Source organism: Centruroides vittatus, unplaced genomic scaffold (assembly GCF_030686945.1).
Source record: "Centruroides vittatus isolate TY-2023 unplaced genomic scaffold, ASM3068694v2 contig_341, whole genome shotgun sequence".
Taxonomy (NCBI): domain Eukaryota; kingdom Metazoa; phylum Arthropoda; class Arachnida; order Scorpiones; family Buthidae; genus Centruroides; species Centruroides vittatus.
This window is the reverse complement of record NW_027122166.1, coordinates 2550935-2576625: the sequence shown is the minus strand read 5'-3', so window position 1 is coordinate 2576625 and position 25691 is coordinate 2550935. Positions and strand designations below refer to the sequence as shown.

Here is a 25691-nt window from a genome sequence, read left to right as displayed (position 1 = left end):
TAAGAATTAATCAATTCTTTAAAACATTCAAAAAGGTATAAATTTTAATATCATGTGAAGATAATTTAATAAAAAAAATCTTATAAATAGATACTGAAAAATTATTTATTGCAGCTAATTCTTTTTACTTATCAATAATTTATACTTATTTTTCTAATATACTTTTGAGAAATCACAATTTATTTTATTGAATAAATAACTAAAAATAAATTTTTTATAAACTTGAAAAATTTCTGTTTTTCTCATTATGTATATATATGCTCAATTCTGTCTTTATATGGTAAATACATTTCTGAAAAATTATGTAAAAAAAAAAAGTATAGAAAACAATATTGTCCCTATGGAAAAAAGGAAGATTCCAGCCTTTAGCTGGTATGAATAATAATTAATGAAATAGAATATATTTAAACAAAATATTTCAAGTTTAGTTAATAAATCAGACGAACAATTGTAATTTTATTTATTAGCAAAATTTAATAAACAGTATTTAATTTTATTTATTAGCAAAATTTAATAAACGTATATTATTTCACAAATAAAAGTTTAAGAACACTGTCTATTGGCATTAATAAACTTTTATCTGATGATTATTTTCTCATGCCAGATTCTTATTTGTTAGTACAAAATTTTAATTTTGTTTTATTTGCCTTTTTCAATTAAACACTAACTTTAACACTAAATGGCATAGGCATAGAAAAAGTACTCCATATTGAAAGGATTGGTTTGAATTGATGTGATACAGTGATGCAGTATGTGGGCATCTGCCAAGGAAAGGGAGGGAGACTTTCTATGAGAAATTGGCCTTTATTCAGTTGTTAGACATGTGAAAAAAAATTCAGTAAACTCCACATGGCCAGTTATTGGTCAGGTGTGAACTCTAACCAACTGCAAGTATTTAGTGGCATTATTCACTCAGCCATTGGTGGACACCATATTGAAGGAAATCAGAAGAAATGCAATCATACATACATCAGACTTTAAATTAAATTTTTATGACTGCTTTAATCATGGAATAAAGTCAGAATGAGAGACTGATTATCACTACACATGTTCAAATAAGTCATAAAAAAACAGCCAAATTTTTAAATTTACTTCAGCATGTGTGTTAAATGCAAATTCTAAGAACTTTTCTTTAGAAAGAGCAATTTTCTAGAAAAGGAAGTAAATATTTTATCCCAGAAATGAAATATTTAAAATGGCAAATTTATTGAAACATGTTAGATCAAAACAAATTGTGTAAAGCAAGAATTGAATTTTCTCCCAGACCATATTAAATCAAAATTGTGTAAAAAAAAAGATAAAAACAAAATTTGGATATGTTTTTATTTCTTTTAAACATTTTATTGATAATATTTTTTTAATTTGAAGAATTTAAATATTTAATATTACAACATTTTCTATAAATAATAGTTAAATATTCAAAATTTTGTTATAAAAAATTTAAGATTGTTTGTTTGTAAATGTGATTTGATATAATATAAAAAATGTATCAAACTGTATGTTTTAGAAAATTATTGATTTAAAATTTAATTTATTTAATATTTAAATATCTTTTTAGTTAGTTTTATTTAAAAACAGAAGTAAATTTTAATAATTTTATAAAAAATATCAAAGATAGTTTAATATTAATTTAGAAACTTTATTTCTTGATAAAATATTTATAAATTCTCTTTAGCAACAATTTCAATCATGTTTAAAGTTACTGATGCTTGTTTAATTTCATACAAAATTTCTTTCATTCATAACTGAATTCCAATATTTTATATAAATCTGCAAATGAAAAAAATTAAGATGAAAATATATTTTGCTTAAAATAAAATACAAGGATTTACTTGCAGAGTATTATTGATAAAAATAAATTATTGTTGTGTATTTATAACTATTTTATTTTGTACATTTCAAACATAAATAGAATATCTTATTAAAGTAGATTTCTATTTTTCTTCTAAAAGCTTTAGACTCTAAATGAATTTTATTCTGCAAGAAAATAAAATTTAATGTAAGGAGAATTATTTTATAATCATAGATAATTTTATATAATTTATTTAATTTTCAGAATTGAATTTTCATAATAATCAGTAAATAGTTGTCAAAAATTATTTTACAATTAAGCTATTTTCAGAACTACTTTAGCATATTTCTGGTGTATTGTAATACTAAATATTGATCCAAACAGTGTGAATCTACTAGTAAATAATATTTAAAAAAAATTTGTATGTCATTTGTTTAGAATTGTTTATCATAACAATTATTTAACAGCTGTATTTTATATTCCTTTAATATAATGTTTGAATGAAATTGCGTGAAAACTTTACATTATAACGATTTGAAATTTAGTTTTTTAAAATTTAAATAAGGCAAATTTATGTGAAATATTTAATTTAAAATATGAATCTTAGACAATATTCAAAATATTAAATTTATAATAGAAGTTTATCTATTTTTAATTAAAGGCAAATTAATTTCTATAAGTGAGTTTCTATTGGGTATTATTTCTATATTTCAGATATTTACTTATGCAATTATTATCTGTATATTGAGAAGGTTTAAATATTTAAATTTATAAATATTTAAAAATGTATAAGTATACTTGGTACTTATTATTCTTATTATCTTAAAATATTATAGACCTAATAGAAATAGATAATAATTTAAACTTGTAATATTTAAATTAACGATGAAATAATTTTATTTCATTCTATGTACTTTAGAATTGTTTTAAACATTTTCTGTTATGATAAAGAGAATGACTTGTGTACTTAAACAGCTGTTTTGATTAACCTTATTGGCTATCCTCCAGTTGATAGAAGGTAGTCTGAAAGTGGCAAAATGCCACAAGGTCAAATGCCCAAAATCATTATTTTTCCAAAAATAAATTTTTATGTTAACTGCATTTTATTAGAAAATTGCTCAGAATCATTAAAGGAATTGTATTTTTCAGATGATGATGATGACGATCAGACTTCAGGTATTACTGAACAGCCAGACATTACTGAACATAGAGTTATTTCAATAAATGCACCACAGAAACAAAAATTTTGTTCAAACAGAATAAGGTAAATCGATTTGAATATGAAGGAACTTATTTTATTTTTAAATGCATTTAATAATGTCTATTTAGGCTTTTTCTGTAAATTTAATGAAATAAATATTTACTGTATAATAATAATAATAATAATAATAAATGGATAAATTATTTTTTCTATATTTTATAGTTTAAGTTGATCTGTTAATTAAATTAGTATTTGATAAATTATTAAATTTGACACTTATTCAAAATCATATGTAATACATTTAATAAGGAAAAATATTATTCAATTTATTATGTAACAGGATTTGTTTTGAAAATATTTTGTTAAATTATTGATCATTTGTTAGTTAAAAAGCTGGCACTTGAATAGAACTAAAAATATTTTTGGTGTATGATTTTTTGGTTCAATAAGAGTTGAAAGTTTTTTAAAACAACATAAATTGAATCATGTCTCAGAAAATTTTTAATAAAAAATTTTATTTTTTTAAATAATAATTTATAAAATATGTTATTTATCACATGTGGAAAGTTCAACATGTTTTTATGTGTTTTTTTTGTTTTTTAAATTACAGTATTTGTATTCAGAATATTTAAAATATCTAGATTTAGTTGTTATTTTTAGTTTTTAATATTATGTTATATTGCAGTATCAAATAATTAACATTATGATGGCATAACCTTTAGTATTCTGTATAATAATTTTTTTTTTTTGAAAAATATTTTACGATTTATTGAAAGCTATATGAAACAGTTTGAGTGACATTTCTTTAACTTTTCTTCATTTTTTTCCTGCTCATTTAATAAATAAAATTTTATTGAAAATTATTACACATTTAAGAATTTATATTTATGCACTTAGGAATCTTTATTTAATAAAGATTAAATAAAGCAATAAATATGTAAGCAGTTTTTATTAAATAACTACAGTCAAACTCCATTCATTTGTATTTCTGGAATATCTGGATTGGTTTGAATAGTCATTTCTATTTATCTTTATACATTTTATTGAAAAATTATTACTTTTTACAGTGTTTATGGGATCATTGAAACATTATTTACACTCTCAATATGTATGTACCTATGTAAGTCATCTCATATTTGCAAGGATAAAAATATGTACTGTATATATATACCGAGTAATTTTAATGTTCCCATTGTTTTCAAGTTGATAAATCATGTGAGTTTATTTTCAATCATTAAAAAGGGTTTACAGTATAAAATTTCAGACTTAAACCAAAATTAATGGGTATTTGAATTTAATTGGATTTTTGTTAATTCAGATTGGGTCTGATCCCATTTAATCCAGATAAATAAGGTTTGACTGTATCAGAAGAGAAGAGTAGTATGCATGTTTAGAATATTAACTTAAAATAAGTCTATAAATAATAAAATTTATTCATTACTTAGTTACTTAAATAAAATCAAAAGAATTTAAAAAATTAACATAAATTACATGTATCCCAGGTATCCCTTGCTTTAATACAGGATTTGATTAATGCATAAAATTAATTATGGCAATCCCCTTACGTACATGACAGAAGTTTTAATTTATGTGGCTTTATCAGCTGTCTTTACTTAACTTAGATACCTTATTTTGATTAACACAATTTTGATACACTCAGTAGGATCGAGGGATTAATTAACTGCGTTAATCAAGGGATACCTGTATTACAATTTATGCAGTTATTAATGAGAATAAAGGTTAAAACTTGCATTACATTTGAAAGTAATTATTGTATAAATTTTATTGTATTTCAATAATAATTGAAATTTGTACAAAAAATATCAAAATAAAGAAAAAAATAACTTTTAATTTTTTACAAACTTTCTATTTCAAGATGGTGCCAGCCATCTTGAAATATATTTCAATAATAATTGAAATATAACATAATATACATAATTACTGATGACTGTAATAAAAACAAAACAAAGTTGTGTTGATTCTGTTTAGTTCTCTATTAAGAATGTACAAGATTATTTAGCAAGATTTTGACCCAGGATATTTTAAAAATTTAACTACAAAACAAAATAAAAATTACTGGATTATAATGTAACTATGTATATAAGTATAGTTTAATTAGAATAGTTTCGTTTTTAAAATAATAAATATTTTGATCTGTTTCTGGTGACTTTTGAAGTTTACTGTATTCTTTTTACTTCATCCAGAAAAGAATTTTAATACACTTGAATTTTTTAACTTTGAGAGTTTATTATATACATATCTATATAATTACAATATATATATATAGTATATGTTTTATTGAGTTTTAGACTTGTAAAATTGAATAATTTATTTCATTTCAGTACAGCAAAATATAATTTCTTTTCCTTTCTGCCAAAGTTTCTATTTGAACAGTTCAGAAGATATTCAAATATTTTTTTCTTATTTATTGCACTACTTCAAGTAAGAAATAACTTTTATGTTTAATTAATTTTATATAGCATATTAAAATTTAACGTATATAATTTAAATCAATACTGACATTTAATAATACATTATTTTTCAGCAAATTCCAAATGTATCTCCTACTGGAAGGTATACGACAGCAGTTCCATTGATATTTATTTTGACAGTTTCTGCAATCAAAGAAATAATAGAAGATATTGTAAGTTTTTATTAATTTAAAAAATTTTAAAGTGTACATTTTTATTTTTTAATATAATATTCTGATATTGATACAATAAACTTCTGGAATACATTTATATTTAGATAAACAGACAGACATTGAATCAAGTTTAAATTACAGAAATATATATTTTAGTTTTTTATACTTAGTACTGTGTTAAAATTAGATATTTGATATTTAGATATTTGTAAATATTGTAATTAGTTTTAACAGGTTGAATGCTGAGCAAAATATGTTTTTGATATCCATATGATATCTAACAAATTAATATAAATTGTATTTTAAGAATAAGATTTAAATTAATTTGTTAGAATTTCTAAGAAAAAATTTTTTTACTTCATTTTAATTGAATTTGAAAATATTTTTATTAATTTTCTAAATATAATGAAAGTTTACTTTCATTACATCATTACATCAAGATGTTTATAGAAGAGAACTAAGTGATTTCAGTATTCATTCTAAGTTTCTTTTAACTTATTATTTTTTGAATTTATTTAATAAATTTTATTTTGTTTTTTTCTCAACAAAATTGTCATTTGCTTCATGAAAATATAAGTAACATATACAAGGGGTGGGTGAAAAAGTAGATATACAGTTATTATCATGGGAAAAAACACAGGAAGAAAATAGGAAGAAAAAACATTTATTTTTATGTACAAATTAAATCACATATAAGGAATATGAACTAATAAAAGATGATAAAAATAATAATAATGAACACCAAACATCTGCACCCCTTCCCTGTGTGTGTGTGTGTGTGTGTGTGTGTATTAACACAACAATATACTTGTAATATGTTTAAAAGAAATTCAGTTATAAACCTGTAATGTGATTGAATAATTTTCACCATTTTGTTTCTTAGATAGATATCTATAATAATAATGTAATTTTTAAATTAATGTCCTGTATTTTCTATTTCATGATCATAAAATTAAAATTATTCCCTTACATTTCCAGTTCCAAACAAAATTTGAATTACATTTCCATTAAGAAATTTTTTGGTCTGTGTAATAGAAAAATATGACACCATCAAATATTCTTTAACTTCAAATTTTTTAACATAAAAAATAGCATTTTATAAGATGTAGAATATTTTATTTAGAAATGGGTGGATCCATGGGGCTACAGAGACTTAAGTCCTCCCCATTGACACACACAAAAAGAAAAAAAAAATTTATTTATTTCAACTTCAGAATGTTTTTAAAATCATTTATGATGGCAAGTGTGGTTTATTGGACCATCTGCAATACAAATTGTCTTGCACATGTTAATAAAACATATTTATAATTTTTCAAATATTTAAAAATTTTTGAGTTAGCCTCCTTCCTTTTGATAAAACAAAATATTTTGATATTGAAATATTGAACAAAATATTTTGATTGACTAAATTAAATAGATTTTTATTTGATAATAGAATGAAAAATTTTCAAATATATTTAAAACTACTAGTAACTCTAATAATTTTTTGTTGTAACAATCAAATTTTGATATTAATTTCTTCAAACATTCTAATCTACAGATTAGAAAACAGAACAAAAACTAAAAATATAAAAGTATGTATAATTTATGAAAACTGTAGTTAAAAACATTAAGAAAATTATTTTTATGTGGAAGTTAGAAAATATAACTTTTTTATTTGAAACAAAAAATTTTGCTATTAGGATAAATATTTAAACTGAAATAATTTAAAGTTTGTAACATTTATTTAACACAATACTTGTCAAAAGCTTTAAGTATGCATTATAAATATGCTACTATAAAACTTAAAAATTAAGATACTATAAATTAAGGTTTTTATTCCAAACTTAGGAATTAAGATATTGTAAAATCTTAATTCCTAAGTTTATATAATAAAAAAGTTTATTTGAAAGAATAGTGTGTGTAAAATTTTGCAGAAGTATTCAATAAGTTGTTTTGGAACTGTTAATATTTGAAAAATCAAATTAAAATTTCTGTAAAGAAACAAATATATTTTGTTTAATTCATATGAAATATTAATGCATTTTAGTTTATTTCTGTTATATTTAAACATTATCAAAAGAAATGGAAATTTTTTTTATTTAATAATAATAATTTAATATTGACTGAATCAATCATTTGCCAAAGGTGCTAGTCACAAATTGGCACATTTTATGTTAACAGTGGTTTTGCAATGATGATGCCTGCAGTTTCTTAGAGATGAAATTCCCATGCCTAAAATGGTGTAGCAACGATATGAAGACGATTAAGTTGCCAAAGGAATTTAGTCAAGGATTAAAGTCCTTTGGAAACCTAACGGTTATGCACTGAAAAAAATGTGCAGTAATTCAGAAAGCAATATTTTATATCTTTCTTATGATCAGGATTTCACTTCTGCAAAATGGATAATGTGAGATACTGATCACAACTACACCTTTAATCAGTACATTTCTTTTATTGCCAGTCCACAAAATACTAAGCTATTTCATGTGACTATAGTGGATACCCAAGACATCATAGGCAACAAGGAATAATGGTCAATCTATTTTAACTAAACATATATCTACATGGAAACACAAGGTTGCTGGTGTAAAACCAAAACAAGATTTCTTTTGTTGTCTCTAACATGTTCAATATACAAGTACAAGAAGCCTGGAAGCATTGTCACCTATGTTCTGCATCAGGGAGATATTAATATGTTTTTCTTGTTGAGAGCCCAAGACACTCAATCTTTCAGTATGCTGAGCCTATGATGTCATTTCCATTAACTATTAACATATTCCATTAACATTTCTGACAACACAAAGATTCTGCAGTCTATTGATCCAGAGTTCTTAGATTTCTACAGTAAGATCAATATGGAAGACATCTATGACAGAGGATGGTAACAATTAGGAACTATCAAGAACAACGATTGAGAGACATTGCTTCATTCATTCATTCACAGACTGTGCATTTTCTATTTTTATAATGAGAAAAGTTCTAAAATTTTTACAAAAAGTGTCACACTGTTTTATTTTGTAGAATAAAAAAATAATGACACATACAGAATAATAGTATTTAATATTAATATTTTTGTGTTTTTATTATTTTATAGGGAGAAAAAAAGTGTCAAAGCAATAGCATATATTTATGGCAGAGGGAGATCACAAAAATTAATAAGAATTGGAATGCATAATGACATTTTATTTAGTATATAATCTAGCTGTGCAAATTTCTTCATTGCAAAGTTGTTATTAAGTTCACTCATTTGTAAAATGAAATTTGTAAAAAGTGGTTTTTTTTTTTGACATTTAATTGTCAGAAAACTTACTTCCAATACAATATTAATGGGCCACCAGGATTAGCTATAGCAATCTCAATTCTAGTGCAACATTGTTTATTGAGGATCATTCAAAATTATGTCATTGTGACCTAAACACCTTTTTGGAAAATTATTGCATTTTAATTTGATAAAACTGACTTAAGTTTTAATGCTTTTATATAGTAATTACTTACATATATTAAGAAATTAAGTGTGATTATATAATACTGTAATTTTCTAAAATTACTTATAAACCTATAAAATATCATTTCAAAAATAATAAATATCATTTATTCTAACTTGTATTTTTAGAAAAGACATCGTGCAGATGATGCTGTGAACAAAAGTAAAGTATTAGGTATGATTTTAAACCTCATTTTTTGTGTTTTCACATGAAAAATAAATTTAAAGTATATGCATAAAATTTTCTTTATTTTTTGTATATGTGAACTAAAATATGAAGAATAGTTAAACTTCCATTGATGAATCAGCAGTGTACTGTTCTTAATAATAGTGAATAACAACATATATCTGTCTGATATGCAACTATTCTTTAGTTATTATGAATGACATTAATCCCTTCATGACTGTTTTAATATATAAATTCGATTTACGAAAGACCAATTTATATTATTATTGATAAATATTATTCATTTGAAGTGAAAAAGTGCTTTTTCAATTTTTTTCAATGTGTCAAAGTTGGTTTCTAAATGGCATCTTTTCCTCTGGATAGCCAACTTTACAGGGGCACGCCTGTGATATCAGCTTCTCCGTATATGTTTCTGACTTGATGGGAAGCAGCCATTCATAGATCATAGTAGGTTTACGTTAAAATTAGTTTACACAAATTGATTATAAAAAGAACAAAGGTTTCCAAGATGATTTCTAGAGAATTAAAAATCATTTTTGGTAGAAACAAAAATAAAACGTTCTCAGTTTATGAGTATAAAACAAACTGTAGAATTTTATCTGTTAGCAAGAGAGTCATAAAGTTTCTAGTAGTGTATTCTTAAATGAAATATTTTTATTGGAAGGAAGTACTTGTAAATATTTTTTATTATTTTAGTATACTTATTTAGATTGAAATGTATTTTTACAATTCAGATTTAATGTAAAAATATAAGTTTTTTATACATAATTTTTATATTGTAGCATTAAGAAATGGTCAATGGAGTTTGATCAGATGGGCAAAAGTTGCAATAGGAGATATTATTAAAGTTACAAATGGCCAGTTTTTTCCAGCAGATTTAGTATTATTATCTTCGAGGTAAGTTTCTTATTTTATAATACACTACAAAATTTGAAATATTTAAGTAATTAATATATAATAAATGTTGTGTTGTTAAAACTATTACTGAAATATGAGCAAGAAATATTTACATTTTCCCAGTTGTTTGATTTTCCCCTCTCTATTTTAAGAATCCATGTTAGATTTCCTCTATTGTTTCATTAAGCTGATTTATTTTTAAAAACTAAATTTTTATTAAAAAAAAACTTTGAATTTGTCTTTTTTCTGATGATAAAAGTTTCACTTAATATATTGTTTATATTGTATTTTGGAATTTTGTCAAAATGTTTCGTAAGTATAAAGTATAAGTTATAAAGTAGTTAAATAAAACTATTACAGGTATACCTCATCTTACACCAATAATTGGTTCCAGGAGAGGTGACTTAAGTTGAATTTACTTGTCACTAGGCTAAACCACAAATAACCATTCCCAGTTCTGTATTTTATCTATTAATGCATTTTTAATAATATATGGTTAATAAGAATCCATTTTAAGCTTACAAATTACTTTTTTTCAAAAATAACACCTAAATTCAAACTTTCCAGCAAATAATTTCAAAGTTCAAAGTTTGAACGTTTTTGGTTACTAATTTTATCGGCCGTCTTCAGGAAATATAAAATGGAAAAAACTGTTCTATAAATAGAACATAGCTGCCTTCTAAATTTAAAAAAAATTGAAAATGGCTGTGATGTATCGTGTGTGATGTATATTATGAGTCTAGATAGTATTTCCATGCATTTGATATATGAATGACATTCATGTTGATGTAGGTTCCACTCCTGCTTGCCTTGTAGATCTCAACTGCCTCTAAAATTATAATATTTTGCTGGTTGAAGACCTTGTGTATTAGCTTGGCCTGTTCCCAACAGGGGGAAAACAGGGTACTCGTTACGTACAGAAGAAAACCCAGCATTTTCCACTTTCTGACTAATGTGAAGGATGGCACTGAGGACGCTATGGCTCCTGGGATTTTACCATATTCCTCTACATGATGATAGGTTTGACAAAATACTATCTTACATAGGGTCAATGTACAGATTGCTGCAAGCCAGACTAAAGGATCACAAATATGATGTACTAAGAGGAAACATCAATACTGCTTTAGCACATTACACCAGCAGTCCAAGGGTTTCCCCCGGATCACTGGTGTAAAGAAGTAGTAATGAGTTTCTGGGTGAATAGAAACACATCAAAAATGACTGTTTCATCCCATGAATACCAGTGGCTAAAAATTTGAAGAAGAATTAACTTTGAAGTAACTAAATAGGTCTATTTGTATGCTTTCATATTGGTTAGTTTAAGTGAGGACACTTCAATTAAAATTTGGTGACTTCTTTGTAGTGAAGGAATATGAAAGAGAGAGGATTCTAATAGACTCTATGTTGCCAAAGTCTGTCAAACTTGAAAATAGTGGTTATGTGTTGCTCTCTCCAAAAATCTCATCATCACAGATGAGATTTTTAAGGATGTTTGAGGAATCTTAATTCACATCTGAGGATGTTGATAGAAAACTTTGTATCCATTACAAGTTCTTCATCATGTTTGAAAAATATAATAAGTTTTCCTTATGACTTCAATTACTTGAATATTTTTTAAAAGCTTTTTTTTTTCTGTATAAGTTCTATAACTGGCATAATATAAGTATTCAATAACTTTTTCTTTGCAAAAAACATTATATTTCACCCTTCTAGTTGTAAAACAGACATAAACATAACTTTAATGTTTATGTTATTTGTAAAAGTTACTGTTTTTTTTTTCATTCCTTGGTAGGAATAAAAAGAAACATCAGGTAAAAAAATAAGAATTTGAAGAAAAAATGATGAATTTGATTACGTATTATGTCACCTACTAAAATTGATAACTTGGATAAAACTAACTTTTTAAGATAACTTATGGGGTCACATCATTAACATTATTGAAGTTACATAATCATTTAGATAGAGGCATTTTTATTTACCCCAAATTACGATAATCAAAAAAATACTTTGAACAGGAAAATATTTTCTGACTCTTTTAAGAAATTAACTAAAATGAAGTATAAATATATTTTAAAATGGAAATAAGAATGATAGCAGATTCTAGAATATTCTGTTATGAATCATATAATACCACATTGAATAAAGGATTAGTCAGTTACTATTGTATGTAGCACAGTCAGAAAGTAATAAAGTTTTATAATTTTTACAAGTGTTTTAAAGTGCATTAAAACACCTGTTATAAAAGACATTAAAAGTTGAAATTGAAGTAAGTTATTTCTTAAAAATCAAAAATTGGCCTGAATTCTTAATAGACATATTCTCAATGTTACATTTCACATACACACAAGTTATAATTAATAATGCTTAATTTTATTTTATTATATAATATACAGTGACTCCAGTTTACCAAGTTTTTAAAACTTTTATAGTATAAACATTTGAGTTACAGAACCATTAAAACAAATAAACAAATATATTGGATTGGGTGAGCACAAAGTTTCAGAAATGCTGCCCCAGACTATAAATATTTTGCTACCTATTTAGGTTATATTATGTCTTTATACCATTAAAAAAAAAAGAATTTTTTAACTAAAATTATATTTATATATCTGTAAGAATCTTTACAAGAAAAACTGTTTGGTGGTTTAAAACAATTTGTCAAACTAGGCAGGTCTACTCATCATTTTGGAAAATCAGGTTCTAAATAAAAGTATCAATTTAACATTTTTATAGAAAAATTGCACTGCTTATATAAGTATTTTTTAAATAATGGTTTATTATAAGCATTTCTTCCTTAGTTTCTTACCTCTATGAAAAAAAAAAAATGTTAAAATTTATGTTTCATAATATACTAAAAGATAATTTTATTTTCTCCTTTATTTGGACTTTGGGCTTTGATTGATTGAAAAATACAACAGTTAAAATTTTGTAATTTAATTGTGGGTATCCAGGGAGGTAGGATGAGGTTGTACCTACCTCTTTTTGTCAGCAAACAGGTCAGTGAGACCTGCCCACTAGTCTGAGGATGGCTGTGTTCAATGATCCCAACTCTTCCATCATCAATGATGGAGGGGTTGGGATTAATTTTCTCAAGTCAAGTGGAGGAGGATGAGAGAGGTCTTCAGTAAGGTGTAGGCAATATATGAGTAAATGACACCATTAACAATGAAACAAAGATTTATTGGATAACAAAATTGACACTTACAAACTCTAACATCAAGAATTTCTCGTCTTGTTTCTCTAGCTTTCTAATACATGTAAGGGGGGCTGAGAGAGAGTTTACATTAATGGTTGTCATACCTCTTTGAAGATTCCACAGAGGTTTGAATTCATCCCTGTTTAATGGCACAAAGGTATTCAAAGTTTGCGCAATGGTATAAAAATTGCAACTGAGAAACAGATTGCTGTTAGTAATATGTGGCTTGGAGATGCGGTGGTTTGTAGACTCCCCTTTTAGTTCTTATGTCGTTAGACTGGCAGTTTGTGAGAAACTCCCCTGAGGGGAGGGAAGAAGTAGCTTTTATAGCTTCGTGGTGGAAAAATACATCATGTGATCAATTATTGCAGGAGATTAAAGGTTATTGGAGCAGTTGTGGAGGTTAAAGGAGTTTCCAGGACTAAAAGTGACGAAATCAGACGTTAACTGTAAACTTTGTCTTGCAATATGGGAACAAGTGACTGGATGGGTGAATGTTTACATTCAAAAAGGAGGATTATAAAAATTTCCCAGCGATGTTGTTTCTTTGTTTTTCAAATTCTTTAGGCAATAAAAAGGGAAAATGATCAAAAATTTTATCTATGAAAATTCTGGATCTCACATAATTTTTTCTTATTTAAAACAACTGATCAGGGACATTATTGTGTTTTCAATATCTTTAGGTTTTTTAATATTATAATATTGATGTATGAAATGCTGTGAGATATATTATCCTGCTGCAAATATTTAATTAGGATTATAGATTGCTAGACCCCTATATGTATTCTGACACAACATAATAATTAATATATAATACAAAGATGTAAATAACAATTTAAAATATGCAATCAAAAATTTTTGTTTCATATGTTGTTAAATTAAAATAACATTTACAACAATCCAATTCAGTTAGTACTGCCAAATGATCTATTGGATTTATTTATCAGGTATATTCAGGCTAATTTAATAATAAATCAATTAATATAATAACTTAATAGAGAGGTTGTGGCCAAAGTTTTCATTTCTAAAACGTGAGTGTCAAGTGCTACCATTTTGTAATCCTAGAAGTTTGACAATGGTGTTTGGAATGTTGAGCATAGCAAGTAGAAGTTTGGCTTAACACAAAAAAATGCAGATGTTTAAAATTTATGACATATTTTATTAAAATAATGATTATTTAAGCATTTGTGAATAACATTGTAAAGAAACAGACAATTTTAATCCAGAAATTACATCCATATATTTTGTATCAACTGGATAGATTATAATAAAAAGAACACACTTTTAAAAAATCTGGCAATGAAATTTAATAAATAAGCTTACTCTCAACATCAGGACGTACAAGTACAATGGGAGCAGGCAACCATCATCAGACGCAATCTAATATACACACTATGAGATATCTGGATAAATTGGAGTTTTTGAAAGCGCACAAAAAATCTGGTTGCATCAACCATAGAGATGCGGGTAGTTTGTCTATTGTATGGTGGTCTTTTTATGAAAGTTAATTTTATTAAGGGACAGTTATTTGTCTATTTTTACTTTTGATTGTTTATTTTATTTCTGTAGTTATTTATTTATTAATTTCAACTACAATTTTGGTTATTTATTTTAGAATACTTGTTATTGTTTATTTTTAAATTTTTGTATTTACATTCTATTTTCATGTTCCAATTTAACTGAAGATCATCAGTTAAACTGATTGAAAACATTATTATTTATTAAATTTCATTGCTGGATTTTTTAAAGGTGTGTTTTTTGTCCAGAAATTATTTAATTATTCATTATTTTTCCAAGTGATGTGAAGTGCCTATATCATTTTTATATATTTGTATTCAGAATAGTTTATCATAACACTGTAGAAGTAGGTTTGTTCTTTCATGGCATCTTCTACTATCAACAGCGTAAAACGTTTGTAGATATTTAGATACAGTGATACCTCGGTTTTTGTCGATAATCCATCCGAAAACAATTGGCCAAATCCGAAACCAATGAAATTCGAGGCAATTATTTCCATATGAATCAATGTAAATCCAATTAATTCTTTCTAGACACTCCAAAATACATACCAAAAACAGATTTTTAGAGAATTAATATAGTGTTAAATACTAAAAGCAATAAGAAATTAACAAAAAAGACTAATTAGCATAAAGATAAAAGCATTAAGATTAAAGATAAGATAATTAGCATTAAGATGAAAGCAATGGAATTGTTTGGCTAGACATGCAGGTTAATATCTTGTCTTGTAGAAGCTAGTTGGACATGAGCTTCTAGCCTATATCATCCTGTGGTAAAGTATGACGTAATTGTCATGTAATAGTAGTTGTATGTATTTATGATGGTCATATTTTGGGGAATAATGCCTTTCGCGAGGTCCATTTAAGAGTAACTGCCCCTATTCAGGTGTTAGACGTGGAGAAAACCCGAAAAATTCATGTGGCCAGCCTGCCCTGGCAAAGCGCAAACCCACAACTGAACTCCTAGTGTTCAGGAAACGGAACTGCTGGCAAATAGTGGGCCATCATGGGGTAATGTTCACGTAATGAGAAATAACGCCACACTGTGCCGGAAAACGCATGGGTCGCCCTTTGTTTTCGCAAAATTAGCAGAGAGGTTACTTGAGCATGCCAACGAGAACCGAGACAAATTTTTCGCGAAAAAAATTGATGAAAATCGAGTTATTAATGTATATTTTTCCAAGCAGTTTTTGGATATTCATTTGCATATGGATTTATAGCCAGTACGTCCCTCAACAAAAGGTATGTCGTGAGAACAGGCAAAACACATTGGAATTTTCCTATTATATCATACAGTAGGGGAGACAATGCCAATTAAAGTCAAAAATAATTATTTAGTGTTGTTAAACATCTTCTAAATATTTTAAAATAGTTTAATTTGTTTATTTACATTTGCTGGTAACTTTCATCGTACTTAAATGTTTCCACTATTTTTCAGCAATATCCCATGAATCAGTGTGCAATGAGAACGCGTGATGCATCGTGTTTTACTTGGAGTTTAAACATCAAACATGTACTTTGCTTGCCATACAAGTTTAAATTTGAATTTTGGCCGCAACATCTCCATTAATTTTATGTGCTGTTGTGTTAGTTTCTACTACTGAATATTTGCAGAAATGATTTTTATTATTAAAGATAATAAAAATGAGAGATTGTTTTCTTAAAAATGGTTTTGTATATTATATATCATTATTATTGTGACTTTGTGAAATTAAACAGATTTCATGTGGATAAATTGTGTTTGAATCTATGATTATTATTATCTGATATTTTGTAAGATTTGACATACTTTTTTGTTACATCAATATTAATTTTATTTAGAAATAGTTATATGTTTATTTGAAACATTTGATAATTTTTTTTGTTTTGTTTTTTAGTGAACCAAATGCAATGTGTTATATAGAGACATCAAATTTAGATGGAGAAACAAATTTAAAAATGAGACAGGTAAATTAAATATCTTTATTTAAATATTAATAGTATGTTTTTAATTTTGGATATTAAAATATTCTTTCTGAATATATTGTACTATTACTGCATATACATATTTTATTGCTTATTGAAGTTTTGGCTTATTTCTCAATATTCATGTTTATTTCACTCAAGAAATTTAAATTCTATTTTTTCTTTATCCAGAATCTTCAAATTAGTTTAAATTTTTCTTCATATTTAAACAGAGTTTTTTGTATTATAGTGTAATTTTGCATTCTATGAAATATTCTAAATTTTATTCTAGAAAACCCTAATCTACAATCAATTATTTTTCTAAAAGTGGACAAAGATTACAAATATACCTAATATAATACCTTGATCTAGTCCAGCACCAGATTAATTCATTAGAAAAACTAACATCTTTGATGTTTTCATAAGATCTTTGTCATGTGTTATACTGATTTGAAAAATGGAACTGTCCAAACAATGAACAGTTTCAGTACATGATGAAAGGTTCCAAATGGACCTATATAAAATTGGTCTATCTGGAACCATTCATCATTTGTAGATCTTATTTTACATAGAATCTACAAAAAGGTCCCTGGAAAAAAGAGTGGTGTATTTGTATCTTAATCTATCTGATGGTATGAAATTTATATATCAGTTACATCAACTGTGTTATAAGTGAAGAAGCACATGTCTTTCTATGTTAAAAATTTTTATTAATCTCAAGTACTTTTAACAGCCTGTTGTATTGGTTATCTTCAGACGACAAAATTTGAATATCAAATGGTATGTCACATCTACAAATCAGTTTGAATTGAATACAATTCAAATATAAAATTAATTAATAAAATTACAAACAAAATTTACATCAATGAATGCTATAAAATTAACAAATAAAGATAAATTCATACACACACACACACACACACACACACACACACACACACATACACACACACAAAAAAATATTGGGCAGAAATGGATAAAAAGAAAAATTACAGGCATTCAATAAAATAGCTACTTAGAATGTACTGGTACGTTAACTAATAAAAGGGAGCTAGAATAGCTAGTATACAACTAGAATTTTCATCACCCCATGACATCAAAAGGCAGGAGAAAAAATGGCAATGTAATACCATGGGATCAACTGAGCAATCTATAGAGAGACATCCAGCGCTTTGGGAGTTCTAGAGCTGTATGAAAAACAAAAATTTAAATAAATATATATATATTTATTATAACACATCACTCAATAAGTTTCTGGTCTGACACTGATCTGGCAACACTGTTGACAGACCCATATGATTTCTGGATAGTATCAACCTCCAAATGATACATGTCAAAATTTCGTGATATTCTGACAATTATTTTACAAGTTACATTGGTTTGAGTGACCCCAGTTTTTTAATTTTCAAAACAATGGATAAAAGAGAATTTCGTGTGCTGATTAAACATTGTTTTTTAATGGGGAAAAATACTGTTGAAGTCAAACAGTGGCTTGATAAGCACTATGGAGACTCTCCACCAGGAAAATCAACTGTCATTGACTGGTATGCTGAATTTAAGCGTGGTCGGACAAACATTGATGATGCTGAACACTCTGGTTGTCCAAAATCGGCAGTTGTTCTGGAAAACACAAAAAAAAGTCCACAAAATAGTTTTGAAAGACCATAAAGTGAAGTTGTGTGAGATAACTGACACCTTAAAGATATCAGAAGGTAGTGTTTTTACAATTTTACATGAAAATTTGAGCATGCGTAAGTTGATTTTGAAGTGGGTGCCACGTTTTCTCACACCAGACCAAAAACAACAACGCGTCGACGATTCAGAGCGCTGTTTGGAGCTGTTCAAGCGAGATGAAAAGGATTTCTTGCATCGGTATGTGACAATGGATGAAACATGGATCTATTATTACACACCTGAATCAAAAAGATCATCAGCTGAGTGGACAGCAGCCGGTGAAATTCGTCCAAAGTGACCAAAAACTCAAAAGTCAGCGGGCAAGGTTACGGCATCCATATTTTGGGATGCACATGGTATTTTGTTCATAGACTATCTTGAGAAAGGTAACACTATCAATAGTGAATATTACATGGCACTATTGGATCAATTGAGTGTAGAAATAAAAAAACAACGCCCTCACATACAAAAGAAAAAAGTGCTGTTCCACCAAGACAATGCCCTGTGTCACAAGTCGATGAAATCGATGGTTAAATTGAATGAATTACACTTCGAATTGCTTCCTCACCTGCCGTACTCTCCAGATCTGGCCCCCAGCAAATACTGGCTTTTTGCAGACATTAAAAAGATGCTCCAGGGAGAGAAATTTGGCTCAAATGAAGAAGTGATTGCTGAAACTGAAGCCTATTTTGAGAGCAAAGACAAATCGTTCTACAAAAAAGGCATAGAAAAGTTAAAGGAGCGTTGGAATGAATGTATCACTCGTGAGGAGAGAGAGTATGTTAATGAATAAAGTTGAATTTCTAAAAAAAAATTGTTTTTCTTAGTTAGACCGGAGACTTATTGAGTGATATTATATTATTTATAATATATGAATGAGTTTAAAACATTGATGCTTTCTCAATGTCATCTGGATTTCCTGCTGAATGTTGAAAAATTGAGTTTCTCTGCAGCCCTTTGCCACATTGTCAGCAGTATATTAATCCATAAAAAGACATCAGAAGGAAAAACTGTCTCAATTTTTATCATTTTGGTTTTCCACAAGTTTGAGATGAATGTGAAATCTGGATTTTATCAGATCCACTTTTTGTAATAATTCGTGTTAGGAATTTTCCCCTAATATAAACATCCTGTCGAAAAACAGCCCTGGACGAGAAACTATGCGTACCCGGCCAAATAACAGTCAACAAGCCGTTATTCCCTCGGATGCAGGTAGATCATCTTGCACGATAGTTTACACTTAGCGTCCGAACTCGTCATATGTTTTTAGTCCCGGGAACACCTATGACACAAATCGTCATCTGCTTACGATCACGTGACTGATTTCCCAGGCAAAAACTTATAAAAGCCACTCCTTCCACCCCCTCGGGGGAGTCGCATATCATCTGCCGGACAAACATCGTCGCTCGTCGTCACCGACTCGGACCTTCTCCGAACGTCTCCGCGCTCAGTCGCGATATTATAAAACTGTGCCTATTCGGAAACTAATCTACACCTCGAGGATATCAAAGTGATAACTATATCAGGAGCTAATAATGAGGTATGAACCAAAACTGTAAGCTCTCTCTCGAACCCTACGCAACTTAGTCACTTAGGGACTTTAGTCAGCTTTTTGTCTTTGTGTCCGTTGTTAAATATTAATAAACCTTGTTATAATTGTTAAATGGTCTCCTCTTTGTCTCGAATATCGCTTCGCCTTATCGTCGACCCCATCCGTCTCCCCTCCTATCCACTCGCGTAACGCGTAACGATCAAAAACTAAACAGCCATCCTTGACAAGTGAACCGGAAACGGGAGATACGACATCCTCTTACCTCCCCGTTTCACATATTGGTGACAATCGAGAGGGGTTGCGACTCTTTCGGACCCCTCCGAAGTCACATATTGGTGTCATTCGAGTGGGGTTTCGACCTTTTCAGCACCCCCCGATTTCACATGTATTTATATTCTACACAGAATTATGCAAGAGTCTCCTTGTATCTGAGAATGTGAAGGGGAAAGGAGGAGAAGAAAAACATGGCAAATCAAAGTTGTTCTGAACTTTTCCAAGGACTATGAACTGCTGATGAAAGTAAAATCTTTCTTTTATATGCCCAGCATGAGTGATTGTAATCACAAAAGCATTCTAGATCTTGAAAAATTGTACTTTAAATTGAAGCATAAAGTTTTAACAAAACAAATGTCAAAGTTTTCTTCAGGAGAATTAGTGTTTTAAATATACTGTAATATTGTATTATATATTTTAGAGTAGTAATCATTAATTTTTCGTATGTATAATTTTTTAATAAATTTTCTGAATTATTGTTTTCCCTATTTATTAGTTTTGTTTTCCATTTCTTTAAAATCAATGTATTGTGAAATGAAAGTTGGATTTTATTTCATAGTTTTTATTATTTGTTTAATGAATATTAGGAGAGAATTACAGTAGAGCATTGATTATCCGAATCAATTGGGAACTGGGGTTGTTTGGAAAAATCGATTTTTCGGATAACTGATTATGTATGAAAAAATACATTATTAATATAGTATATTAATATATCCCATGTAATTAGTATATTCCAAGAATAGTATATTAATATATCCCATGTTGAAATTTTTTTCCGTTAAAAATTATTTCTTTATTTTGTACAAAGTAAATAAATTGAAAAATATAAAAACAAAAATAATTATACTTTAGAAGTTAATCTAGTATCAAAAACGTTTGATTCAGCACGACACACATCCCAACACAGCTTGACTGGAACACTTTTGGTTAACGGATGTTTCGATTGATCGGTGTTCAGATAATCCATGCTCTACTGTATACTGTATAGGATATATGAATAAAAATTTTATATTGTACTGTACATATATATATATATATGTATATGTATATATATATATGTACAGTACAATATACAAATATAAATAAATAAATATATATACATTTATTTATTTATTTATATTTGTTTATCGTACTTTGTATGAAAACAATAAAGGCAAGAAGTTAATATGTATTTTTCTTTGTAGTTAGAGAAATGAAAGAAAAAAATTTCACAAAGTTTTGCTATTTCTCATCATACTGTAATGAAAAATTTGATTATAATATTCCTCAATAAAAACTGTATAATATGATTATTCTCCTTGATGTAATTATGTCTGTTAATTAAAATAAGATTATATATATATACAGTATATATATAGACTAATAGAAAATTTTTTTCAATAAATACATTAAAATAAGTTTGAAAATATTGAAAAGATCAGTTATACTTTTTATTAGTTTCACAACTTACTCAATTTTTTAATTCAAAAATATAATTCATAAATTTTTAATTTCTTGAATTTTCAACTTATATAAGGCAAAAAATTTCACTGTGTTTAGCTTTTTAGTTTGCATTTTAACATTCCTAGTTTGATTCACTTTTACAATTGTATTTATTCTCACATTCTCTCTTTTTTGTGGTTGACTGATTAACCATTGAAAATCATTAACCAATTCTGCAGTCAAATGGTTTTCATTTATTTACAGAATCATTATGTGAAATAAATGATAATACATTCAATATATTTCATCCTTCAAATGACACTACTTAATGATCTACATGACTTGCATTATTTCTTAATGGAATACATAATGGATTTACATATATATCTTTTATACAGCTCATTTTCTGCATTATCATCAGATGCTTCAATGCTAATGTAGATAATGTAAAAGTAAAAAAAGTTCTGTAATTTAGATTTTTCAAAGGTTATTCATTTTATAATAAATAAACAGCAGCATTTTATATATTTTTAATATGGTAAAATGGAATGTTTAACTTTTTCTGTAAAAATAGTTTTGTATTTTAATCTAAATAATAATAATAATAATAATAATAATAACTCTCCCGTGGTCACCACCTGGTCGTGGTGGGAGAGCCCAGTAATTTTACTGATCCATAGGGCAATGCAGGCTGGAGCACAAGCTCCTGGTAGGGACACCCATGCCAGTAAGGCCTATGGGGAAAAATGAAGCTAAGAGTGACCACACCCACATTCTGTGGAGATATTTATTATGGTAATAACTAGATCAAAGTGTGATACCGGCTCGGACGTCGCCCGGGTTAACAAGGTCCGCGTTCGTGGGTTAGGCAGAGGCTCACGTTCGAAAAATAGGCCACAGTCTCCCTTGGTTACCGGTGGCGAAAGCAGCACTGGCCCAAGCATGGCTACTGCAATGCCCTCAACAGATATGAGGAACCAACCTAGCCTTGGTGTTTCTGTGGCAATGCATCCACAGACCACAAAGGCTGGAAAACCACGCCAACGGATGAAATGGACAGTAGAAATGAACGAGTTTATCATCCGTACTTATTACACGATCACAAAACTGGAAACAAACATGACAGCATACAGACAACAACTACACCATAAATTCACACAACAATATCCTCACCTCACTGTCACCGAACAAAGGGTTGTTGATCAAAAAAGAACAATTATACACAACAACCTTATTCCACAAACAACACTTGAACTTATCAAACAACAGGTTGCTGATCAAATACATCAACAGACAGAAACATCTAACATTAATGAAGATCATGTAACCTGTCAGGATAATCCAGCAACAAGCATTGATAATAACACACATACAACAATTACCACTAATGATACTACAGACACTTCCTCATCCATCGCTGATAACATAGACTTGGATTTAGTTAATACACTCTCACTTATATTTCAGGAAACACTCACTAAATATACAGGCACAGATCCCACACAAAGACCACGAATACCAAAAATCAACACGTCAAAGGAAGTAGGAAAAACACTAAATTATGTAAACACTCACTTAATACCACACTACATTAATTCAATTTCTACACTCGCAGACATTCATACATTAGTTTATGCTGGGGCAGTCACAGTAGTGACACACCATGGACTGAAAGTACAGTCACAGACAAATACACAGAAAACACAATACTATCACAAGCCTGCCTGGCAGAGAAGAATAGAAATACAAATAAATGACATTAGACAGCAATTAGGCAGGCTGACACAATACACTAAAAGCAACATAACACCCAAATTAAGAAAACAGCTCAAAAACATTTTTAAGAAAATAAAAACGCATACAAAACATGAACATCACAACACACACATTACAGAATACATTGATACACTAAAGCAAAAACTTGCTGCCAAAGCACGTAGACTCAAACGATACAAAACATGTACACTACGAAAACAACAAAATAAATTATTTACAAACAATGAAAAACTCTTTTACAGACAAATTAATAACAAAGCAAACACTGATACACAGCACAGTGGCACACCAACAGAAGAACAACTCACAACATATTGGTCTTCTCTTTGGTCCAGTGCTGTCACGCACAATGCTGATGCAGGCTGGATCGAGGAGGAGAACAGAAACTTGCACAACATACCAACTATGCCCTGTGTTGAAATAAACATACATGATTTCCAATACACTGTTAACAGAACACACAACTGGAAGACACCTGGTGTAGACAACATTCACAATTTCTGGTACAAAAAGTTCACATCACTGCACCAGGAACTAGCTAAACATCTAATACACATCATCATCAATCCACAAGACATGCCAAATTTTTTTACCCAGGGCATCACCTACATGAAACCTAAAAACAACAATACCACAGACCCCACACAATATAGACCAATTACATGTCTTCCAACACTCTACAAATTATTGACATCCTGTATCGCAAACAAAATATACAAACATGTTGAAGAACACGACATTCTAACAGAACAACAAGAAGGTTGCCGTAGAAATCACAAGGGATGCAAAGAACAGTTACTCATAGATTCAGTCATTCTACGGCAAGCACACAAACAACACAGAAACATATACATGGCATATATAGACTACAGAAAAGCATTCGACAGTGTTCCACACAGTTGGCTGCTACATATTCTACACATGTACAAAATACATCCATCACTCATTGCATTCTTTCAAAACACTATGCAGCACTGGAGAACAACACTACATCTCAGGGTTAGTAACACTTCCATACAAACAAAGCAAATTTTTATTAGGCGAGGAATTTTTCAAGGAGATTCCTTGAGTACTCTCTGGTTCTGCTTAGCCCTGAACCCATTATCGAACATGTTAAACAACACGCAATATGGTTTCAATATCAGACATGAAAAAACAACACAGTTTACACTGTCACATCTCATGTACATGGATGACATAAAACTTTATGCATCCACACAAAAACAACTTTGTCAACTCCTACAAATCACACATTCATACACCAAGGACATACAAATGGAATTTGGCTTAGATAAATGCAAAACACTTCACATAGAAAAAGGAATCCTGAAGAAAAAAGATTTTGTGCTTGGAAATGGAGACGTTATTGAATCCATGGAAGAGGGCGAGTTCTACAAGTATTTAGGATTCCAACAGGCCAAACTAACAGAACATACACAAATAAAGCAAAGATTAATTAAAGAATACTAAAGTAGGTTAAATGCTATTCTCAGAACACAGTTAAATGCAAAACATACAGTCAAAGCAATAAACACATATGTCATCCCAGTACTTACATATTCTTTTGGAGTTATACATTGGACTCACACAGATCTTGAGCAACTCGAAAGGAAAACAAGAACTACGCTTACTAAGCATAAACAACATCATCCTAAATCTGCCACAGAAAGATTAACCCTTCCACGTAAAGATGGAGGACGTGGCCTGATTGACATAGTTAACCTTCACTACAAACAAATACAGTCACTGCGAGAGTTTTTCTATAAAAGCAAGAAACATCACAATTACATAAAGCAGTAACTCTAGCAGAATCAAATAACACACCATTAAACTTACACTCACATCATATGGACACAACGCAACATATAAAAAGCACAGACACCATTAAGTAATCGTGGGCTCGAAAGGCACTCTATGGCAGGCATCCTTATGATCTGGCCCAGGATTTTGTTGACAAAACTGCGTCAAACAGCTGGTTAGCACGGGGATGCCTCTTTGGGGAGACGGAAAAATTCATGATCGCCATACAGGATCAGGTCATAAATACTAAAAACTACAGAAAACACATACTCAAAGATACAACACTCACAAATGACACATGCAGAAAATGTCATGTCATGCCAGAAACTATACAACACATCACTTCTGGT

General features: G+C 28.5%; 1 protein-coding gene and 1 pseudogene across 1 annotated transcript in view; both read left to right on the top strand.

The window, feature by feature from the left end:
- LOC136974089 (probable phospholipid-transporting ATPase IA) overlaps positions 1–25691 on the top strand; it is a 166618-nt gene that overhangs the window by 56671 nt on the left and 84256 nt on the right. The window contains 6 exon segments of the mRNA XM_067268884.1: positions 2942–3056; positions 5336–5435; positions 5539–5637; positions 9233–9278; positions 10073–10187; positions 16778–16847. Of these exon segments, the coding sequence (XP_067124985.1) occupies positions 2942–3056; positions 5336–5435; positions 5539–5637; positions 9233–9278; positions 10073–10187; positions 16778–16847 (545 nt within the window).
- Positions 18258–19311, top strand: LOC136974117 (protein GVQW3-like; annotated as a pseudogene).